Raw genomic sequence first — 9,838 nt, forward strand, 5'->3', positions numbered from 1 at the left:
TGAGCAATGACATGGCTACATGCAGGGTCCAAGCATGCCATAGTCTAGAGACCATACCCAAAGGCTTCTCCTTATATACAGGAAGCAGACCACATACCCAAAGGCAGCTACCCAGCTGCTTGTGGTAGATCCCACCATGGAGTTGATTGCCAGTCTCCTCATGGGGGATAACTACCACTAGCTGCCCAGCCACTCAAGCAGGCCCAGACAAGTTGACACACAAACTGAACTACCACACCACCCTTTAGCTCCCACTAAATTAATGTCCTTGCCACATGCAAAACACAGTTACTCCACCACATCAACCCTAAAGTCTTAAAGCAATTCCAAGTCCAAAATTTCAACCTTTCAATCATCTAAATCAAACATGGATGAGACTTTAGGCATACTCCATCCTAGGGCAAAATTGCTCTTATCTGAGAACCTGTGAAATCTAGACAACAAGTTACCTGTTTAAAAAGTACAATGGTGGAACAGGCCCAAGGTTGTTGTTGTTAGATGCCGTCGAGTAGTCTCCGACTCATAGCAAACCTATACATGGCAGAATGAAACACTACCCGTTCCTGTGTCAGCTCCATGATCCTTGCTATATCTGACCCCATCATTGTAGTCACTGTGGCAATCCATCTTATTGAGGGCCTTCCCCTCTTTTGTTGACCCTCTATTTTAACAAGCGTAATATCCTTCTCCAGGGAATGGTTCCTTCTTACAACATAACCAAAGTAGATGAGAGAAAGTCTGGCCAACTCTTACCTCCAAAGAGCATTCAGGCTGCACTTATCCCAGGACAGATTTGTTAGATCTTTTAGCAGTCCATGGTACTTTCAGCATTCTTTGCCAGCACCACAACTCAAAAGCATGGACTCTTCTGCAGTCTTCCTTATTCACTGTCCAGCTCTGACATGCATATGAGGCAATTGAAAATATCATGGCTTATGTCAGGCGCACCTTAGTCCTCAAGGAGACATCTTTGCTCTTCAGCATTTGAAAGAGGTCTTTTGCAGCAAACTTGCCCAGTGCTATATATCGTCTGATATCCTGACTGCTGCTTCCACTGGTATTGATTGTAGAGCCAAGTAATATGAAGCCTTCAATCTTCTCTCCATTCATCGTAATATTGCTTGTTGGTCCAGTTAAGAAGATTTTTATTTTCTTTATATTGAGGTGTAATCCATACCGCTGACTGTAGTCTTCAATATTCATCAGTAAGTGCTTTAAGTCATCCTCACTTTCAACAAGCAAAGTTGTGTCATCAGCATTATCTCAGGTTGTTAATGATTCTTCCTCCAATCCTGCGGCCATATTCTTCTTCATATAGTCCAGCTTCTCAGATTATTTGCCCAGCATACTGATTGAATAAGTGTAGTGAAAGGATACAACCCTGACACACTCCCTTCTTGATTTTAAACCATGCAGTGTCCCCTTGTTCTGTTCGAACAACAATCTCCTGGTCTATGTATGGGTTCCCCATGAGTGCAATTAAGTGTTCTGGAATTCCCATTCTTCTCAATGTTACCCATAATTTGGTGTGATCCACACAACTGAATGCTTTTGCATAGTCCATAACACACAAGTAAACATCTTTCTGGTATTCTTTGCTTTCAGCCAAGATCCATCTGACACCAGCAATGATATCCCTCGTTCCACGTCGTCTTCTGAATCAAGCTTGCATTTCTAGAAGTTCTCTGTCAATATACTGCTGCAACCATTTTTTAATAATCTCAGTAAGATTTTACTTGCATGCAAAATTAATGATTTTTTTTCTGATAATTTCCACATTCTGTGGGATCATCTTTCTTTGGAATGGGTACAAATATGGATCTCTTCCAGTCACTTGCCTAGGTAGCTGTCTTCCAACTCTCCTGGCATAGCCAAGTGAGTGCCTCCAGTGCGGCATCTGTTTGTTAAAACATCTCAACAGGTATTCTGTCAATTCCTGGAGCCTTGTTTTTTGCCACTTCCTTCACTGCAGCTTTGACTTCTTCCTATCCCATTGGTTCTTGATCATATGCCACCTCCTGAAATGGATGAATATCAACCAATTGACTCTGTGTATTCCTTCCATCTTCTTTTGATGTCTCCTGTATCATTCAATATTTTGCCCACTGAATCTTTTAATACTGCAACTCGAGGCTTAAATTTTTTCTTCAGTTCTTTCAGCTTGAGAAATGCCAGGCACAATGTAGGCATGCATTTCCATTACAAATGGGACAAACTGGAGGGATGAAGGGATAACAGGCACCAAGCAAATCCAAAACCCAGCAAAACAATTTACATTAGCTCTCAAGGCCTGAAAATAATCATGCTCTTTGGGACCATCTGGGCAATGGGCCTGTCCTCCAGACTCGAGGTTTTAGTCATACCATCTGGATTCTAGGTAGAGGACCCTTGGCCCAGGGCTTAAGTTCTCCCTTCTAGGCCTTCTGGGATGGCAATGTAGATCCCTTGGCTTTAGGCAGCCTCATTATCCAAGTCCATCTGAGTGGCAACTCTACCTTCTTGGACTTGCAGACCCCATTCTTCTGTCACCCGGGCATGATAGCCCCACTACCTCAGCTTTCAGCAGTGGCCTCATTTCCCTGGTGTACCTTAATGGCAGCCCACAATGAAATCAGTTGGCAAAGATTCAACTCTTTGAAACCTAGGAGGTTGTGGCCCAACCCTCTAAAATAAGAAGGTTCTGCTTCCTATGCTCCTTCCAACAGTTCTGCACATCTCCAAGCTGCTCCAGGGATGATCCTTTTCTTGGAGGGTGAAGGATATAGCTCCTTTGGCTTATTTCCTGCCTGTAGAATTCCAAGAGGCACACAGTGTTTTTTCTTTTCCTACTTTGTCTGTGCCCATCAGTCTAAGCTGATGGGTTTTCTCTATGATAGTTTTATTAGATCCATCAGTCACAAGCTTAATCTCTTTAACAAAAGATGGTGTAATCACTCTATTTGATGAGCATTCTAGGACATATGACCTTAGTTTGTACAACTGAATTTTCCAAATCTTTAAGTTCTGTTTTCATTTTGCACAGTTCATTTTTCAGTCCATCTCTTTCCTCTCTTATTTTACTATAAGCAGCAAGGAGAAACCACATGGCCCCTTTAAGAGCTTGCTTAGAAATCTCACCAGCTAGATATCTAAGTTCATCACTTACAAATTCTACCTTCCGCCAAACATTTGAACATTATTCAGACAAATTCTTTGCCACTGCATAAAAAGCATCACACTGCCTCCATTTTCCAATCACATGTTCATCATTTTCTTTTAAAGCCCCACCAGAAGCACATTTAATTTCACCTTTCTAGCAACATTCTCTTGCTGGTGCCAAATGTATTCTGTAAGATGACAGAGATTTTCTCTATAGCGCTTCCCACTTTTCTTTTTTTAACTTTTTTATTGTGATTTGGGTGAAATTTTACAAAGCAGATTTGTTTTACATCCAACAGCTCATACACATTTTGTTTCGTGCCAGTGATTACATCCCCCACAATGTAACAGCTCTCCTCCCACTTGCTCCCTGTGGTCACCCTTTCCCTGTGTCCTTCCCGCCTACGCATTTCTGCCTCCCTAGCTTTTTCCCTGTGTATTCTTCTCACTTCATTCTGAGACCTCACCAGAATTGCCTTTGACATCCATAATTTACCAACAATTTCTTTAAGGCAATCTAGGCTTTGACTATATGCATCTTAAAACTCTCCCAGCCTCCACCTATTATTACCCAATTCCAAAATCTCTGTATTTTAGGTATCTGTTAGAGCAGCACCCACTGTTCCAGGACCAAATTCTGTCTCAGTTATCTAATGCTGCTATAATAGAAATATCACAAGGGGTGTTTTTAACAAACACAAACTCATTTTCTAACAGTTTAGGAGGCTAGAAGTCTGAAGTCAGAGTGTTGGCTCTAGGAGAAGGCCTTTTTTCTGTGTCTCTGGAAGAAGATCCTTGTTCCTTCAGTTTCTGTTTCCTGGTTTCTTAGGGGATCTCCATGTCTCTTGGTATCTAACTTACCCAATCTCTGCTAGCAGGATTCCTTGTTTAATCTCTTTTATATCTCGAAAGAGATAGGGTCAAGACACACTCTGCAGTAATCTTTTCTCAACATAACAAAGACAACCCATTCCCAAATGGCATCATAACCATAGACCTACAGGTTAAGAATCACAACACATATTTTTTGGGGACACAATTCAATCCATAACAACCCTACTGTATTGTAAAAATTTTACACCACATATATGCATAGCTAGTTAAATAAATAAATGAATGTAATGAAGCTATACTAATAAATTATTAAACAATTTCACAATATTTTATAATTAAGCATTAGAATATCTTTAACAATAATTTGCAATCTTTTCTTGTTAACAGATTTTTTTTTGGAAGGGAAAAATATGTAGATCTATTCAGTCATTAAACAACCATAGTAATCATCTAGTTCTAAGCATTCAAAGATACAGAAGGCATATGAGACTTAAAGAGTTCACAATCTAATAGGAAGAATTAACATGTATGCAAATAATTTCAACAGAAAGAGTTACTTCTCACTCAAAGTTTTTCCTATAACAACTGAGTGTAAAACCAGCATTATTTTCTAGAGACTGTCTTCTGGGTGCAGAAGAAAGAATGGCAGCCAAAAAAGGAAAAGGTAGCAAAATGTGACCACGACTTAATATAGGCAGCAGGTGAAAGTCAGACCACAGAAGAATGGGCAGGCCAGGCTTTAGCCAACTGATGGTGATAAAGAAAGTTGTACCTTAACAATTAATGACACTAGAACTCTCCAACACGATTTGAGTAACTGGCAGTACTATGTAGGAAAGCAAGGGGGGAAAAATAGTAGGTATGAGTGATTAAGTGAATATTTCACATAGCAATTACTCATAAAAAATTATTATGCTCTGCCTCCCCCTTTTAAAAAAATAAGCTTCTGTGTTAGAAGTTACATAAGATATGACATTTATGGCAGCTGAGGATGAGTAGCAATCAGTGGCTTTTGCAATTGTGCTAAAAGTTGAGGTGATGAAGTATTTAACATATATTAATTAAGTATACTCCATACTTCCTCAGAGTAAGATATAAGTAAGGTAACAGCATTTGCTCCATCCATACATCTTTACCCTGGAAATCTCGAAGCATTTGTAAGCATTCATTAATTCCCAATATCCTGGTAAAATAAATACAGAAGTAAACTGGGGCACAGGAAGATGAATAGCTCAAAAAACAAAAAACAAACAAAAAACTCAAACCCGTGGCTGTAGAGTCAGTTCTGACTCACAACCACCTTATAGGGCAGAGTAGAACTGCCCAATAGGGTTTCCAAGGCTACAAACTCTTCCAAGGCAGACTGCCACATCTTTCTCCTGCAGAGCAGCTGGTGGATTTGAACTGCCAAATACTTAACCACTGTGCCACCAGGGCTCCTTGAACAGCTCAAAGTCAATCAATAAACCAATTACAGGTTTAAAATAAGATATATATATTTTGGTTATTGTTGTTGTTATGTGCCATTGAATCAGACCTAACTCACAGCAACCCCTCCTTGGGTTTCTGAGGCAGTATCACTACAGAAGTAGATTGCCCAACTTTCCTTCCAAGGAGTGGCTGGTGGGTTTGAACCACCAGCCTTCTGGTTAGCAGTCAAGTTCCTTAGTCACTACACTACCAGAGTTCCCTTGGTTATTGTTACTGGTTCTAAATTATAAGTTATATAACCATCATGGAATGTTTCTTCTCTTAAGGACTCCCAGGGGTGTTTAATCTTTGATATCAAATATCAGATGACTAAATACAGTTCAATAAATATAAATGGAGTTTTAAAAATGAAACCTTACTTTAAGGTTGTAGGATTTGAAAAGAAACAAAATTGGACTGATTTCATTTCAATATGGATTCTAGTTTCACTTGTTAGAATTCCAAATACCAAACCCACTACCAATGAGTCACTTCTGACTCATAATGACCCTACAGGACAGAGTAGAACTTCCTCATAGGGTTTTCAAGGCTGTAAATCTTTACAGAAGTAGACTGCCTCATCTTTCTCCTGTGGAGCAGCTGGTGGGTTCGAACTGGGGACCTTTTGGTTAGCAGCTGAATGCCTTAACCACTGTGCTACCAGAGCTCCTTGTTAGAATAGAGGGAGAAAGCATTACTAAATTGTAGCATTGAGAAGGGCTTATAATAGTCTACATCTTCTCATTCACTGGTATAAATTTTTATAGACTAAGTAAATAATTGGGACCTCTGGAAGCATAGTGCCTAAGGCACTTGACTGCTAACCAGAAGGTTGGCAGTTCAAACCCACCAGCCACTTCTCGGAAGGAAGATGGGGCAATCTACTTCTGTAGTGATACTGCCTCAGCAACCCTAGGAGAGGTTGCTATGAGTCGGGTCTGACTTGACGGCACATAACTAGTAAATAATTATGTCCACTATCTTTTTTTAACCCTTGGACAATGTGCCCTGCAATGCAGCTACTTTAATAAGCAGAACAAATATTATTGAACATCAATGAAATAACCAAAACCACAATCAGATATGCAACATAGTGCATTACAAAAAATTGTAATATGGCAACAGAATCTTCTTTTAAACTCATACTTTATCATAGTACAGTTAATGATTATCACAAAAAAATCACCACACAAAAAGGAAGATTTAAATGTTAAAAACTGCTTACTTTTTAGAAATTTAAGTTCCATATTTTACTCTATTAAAAAGCTATTAATTCCTGATATTATTTTTAAAAATTTATTTTAGAACAAGAATCATTAGTACCAAGCAAAATTTAATAAAAATAACCCTCTCCTTTTTAATGAAGCTCTGAACATGATGAATTTCAGCTAGTGAAAAAGGTCTTCTTCCTAAATGCCTACCTGCGCATTGGCTTTCCTTCCATGCACCATGAAAAGTACCCTTCACCACACTCTAAAGCAGAACCTAAGGCAACAGAAAAACAGTAACTTAAAAACTATTTCTGATTTTTCCAGTAACACTTTCTATACAATCATTTCACTCATTTCGTTCAATTGCAAAGAATGTTATATCATGTTATGTTATATTGGCCTTTTACAGAAACAAAATCATAACTGAATCTAGTACCTGTAAGATAACTCTTTATTCTTACTGTGAATGCTAAAACAATTTTATGTGAAGATAAGGTAAAGAATGGGAATGCTAGGTTAGTCTTGTCTCTAAAAGTGCTTGGAAATATTTAACTTTGACATTTCCACCAAGTATTTCTATGGAGCTTTCACCACATACTCACGGCAATACTAACATGATGAATCTGATAGAGAATACGCTGGTTTAACAATTGATTTGAAGGCTGTTAACTTGTCCAGAATTGATTAAGTGCAGGAAGAGGTATTTGTTGTTAAAAACAAACAATTCTGCTCCCGACGGCCCATGCAGCTTGAACAGGGTATGGAAAGTATGACTTCAGTCACAAACACCTTACAAGCCCTTCCCTCAGTTTCTGAAACAATGTCCACCACCCACTTGGCAGGATCTCGGCAGGTCCCTAGGGTTAAACGGGACGCACCGCAGCTCCTACCTTCCCCTGAATTCCAACCACTGCCTGGGGAAGCTGTGCAGGGTGCAGATCCCCAGCACGCCCAAGAATGACAACCTAGCTCCTCCCCAGGCTCCGAGACAGGGCTGTCAGACACAGAAAGCGCAGTCTGGCGCCCCGCGAGGCCGGTTCCCGGAGCCCCAACAGCTCCTTCTGGGCACCTACTGATAGGCAATGAGCGAAGCACCGCCGTCCCCACAGCATCTCGGGAACCTTGGGCCATAAATTTGCAAAGCGAGCTTGTGAGCGCTGTTCTTTGTCCGTCCCCTGATCAAGGCAGTTCACTTACCCGCTCTGACACTTTCTTCTCTGCCGCAGCTTCCTCTGCCTCCTTCTCTGCCCACCGCCTCCTCTCTGCCTCCGCCTCCGCGGGCGCTAGCACAGGCTGGACACCGCTTCTTGGAGCTATTTCCTCTTCCCCGCCCCCGCCACTAGCAGGAAGCGGTCCTATATCTAAATCATTCCCTCTGAAACTCACACATACGGTCAAGAGGTTCTGGTGAGATACAGGAAATAACCGCACCCTTTGCTGAGGATTCGGGTAACGTCGGAATAATTACCTGTCCTCATTACTTGCATCCGGTGGTTGATCACTTAACGAGTTCATCGCTGAACTGGCAGTGTTTGGATACTGATGCCTCCTCCATTCTGCTCTGCTTTCCCCAGTAGAAGACGATAGAAAGGTGGGAGTAATTATGGAAAGCTAGAAATTTTGATTTACTTGTAGTGGTGGGTCTCCTGTTGGGACAATCGTGGATTGAATGATTGACGCATACCTACATCTTTTGAGCCCCTTCTATGTACAAGATGCTGAGGATACACAGACAAATCAGAGTCCTCAGATCTCAATTTCCCACGGTATAGTTTTCACGTTAGGAGCTCTGGTAGCATAGTGCCTAAGGCACTTTACTGCTAACCAGAAGGCTGGCGGTTCAACTCCACCAGCCACTCTTCGGAAGGAAGGTTGGGCAATCTACTTCCTTAGAGATAACCCCGCCTCGGAAACCCAAGGAGGAGTCGCTATGAGTCAATCCGACTGGAGGGCACTTAACAACAACAACAGTTTTCAAGGCACCATAGTGTTATCCAGGACTTTAAGGCTATGTCAACTTTCTCTTTCACTTAGTATTCGCCACCAAGCACTTCCTCAAACTACTTAATGTCCAACAAACAAACAAAAAAACCTTTTCATTTTATCCACTGCTCCAGGTCTTTTGATAGGGTACTTCTATCTGATCTTTACTTAAGATATACTTAAAAAACAAAGTAGTGATACAAATGTGGGGATGAGAATACAGTTTCAAGAATATTGGTAAAAGACTTTTCCTCGTTTCACTTTTAGCTATCATGTCTCTAAAAGTGCTTGGAGACATTTAACTTTGACATCTTCATCAAGTATTTCTATGAAGCTTTCACCAGATACTCAGGGCAATCAACCAGATACTCAAAGCCTATCTAAGGTAGACTTTAACTTAACTAGATATTCTTGAAATATTTTTCACATGGTATTTACACAGGATTTTTTAGTTATTTCTGAAAGGGAAAGATTCACAAAAAGAAAAAAAAAAGGACTGTCACTGCCATCAAGTGATTAGGACTCATAGGTACCCTGATAGGGCTTCCAAGATTGTAGATCTTTAGTGAAGCAGACTGCCTCATCTTTCTCATGCGAAGCAGCTCGTGGGTTCAAACCACTGACCATTGAGTTAGTAGCTAAATGCCTTAACCACTGCACCACTAGAGCTCCTTAGGGAAACACTCAAACAAACCAGACTCACTGCCATCGGGTCAATTATGATTTATATGAAAGACTACCTCTTGTTAATTAGTCTGCAATAGAAAATGAATGGCCTTTAAATCCAGACATCCAAAGGTTCAAATCCTAGTCCATTGATGGACTAGCTTTGTGATTTTAGCCAAATTTCTCAATCTCTTAAGCATAACTTTCCTTTTGTGTGAAAGAAAACTAATGTTTTCTTGATAAAATTGTTGTGAGAAGTAAGTTATAATGAATATAATGTTTTGTGTCTGGCACTTAGCAGACTTTCAACAAATGCCAGTCCCCTCTCTACATCCTACTTATTTAAATGTGTTCGTTTATTAATTGAGCACCTATTGTTTGCCAGATACCGTGCTAAGCTTTGGGAATAGAGTAAGGAACAAGGTTGACAAAATCTTGCTCTCCCAAAGTATGTTCCAATGAGAATTTATGTGATCAGGGTGTTTGACTTTCCAACGTTTTTTTCCATTATGAGTAATTGGTCCCAAACAATCATG

The 9,838-nt window shown here is 40.4% G+C and overlaps 1 protein-coding gene across 1 annotated transcript in view; it reads right to left on the reverse strand.

Moving 5' to 3' along the window:
• Positions 1-7,784, reverse strand: part of KLHL20 (kelch like family member 20) — a 165,603-nt gene extending 157,819 nt beyond the window's left edge. Inside the window, exons 1-2 of the mRNA XM_042781816.1 lie at positions 7,448-7,784; positions 6,864-6,927 (exon numbers count right to left, since the gene is read on the reverse strand). Of these exons, the coding sequence (XP_042637750.1) occupies positions 6,864-6,927; positions 7,448-7,784 (401 nt within the window). The remainder of the gene's footprint in view (positions 1-6,863; positions 6,928-7,447) is intronic.
• Between the last annotated feature and the right edge of the window lie 2,054 nt (positions 7,785-9,838).

This window comes from Orycteropus afer, unplaced genomic scaffold, assembly GCF_000298275.1.
Source record: "Orycteropus afer afer isolate SDZICR_OR568_19922 unplaced genomic scaffold, OryAfe1.0 scaffold00175, whole genome shotgun sequence".
NCBI classification, from domain to species: Eukaryota; Metazoa; Chordata; class Mammalia; order Tubulidentata; family Orycteropodidae; genus Orycteropus; species Orycteropus afer.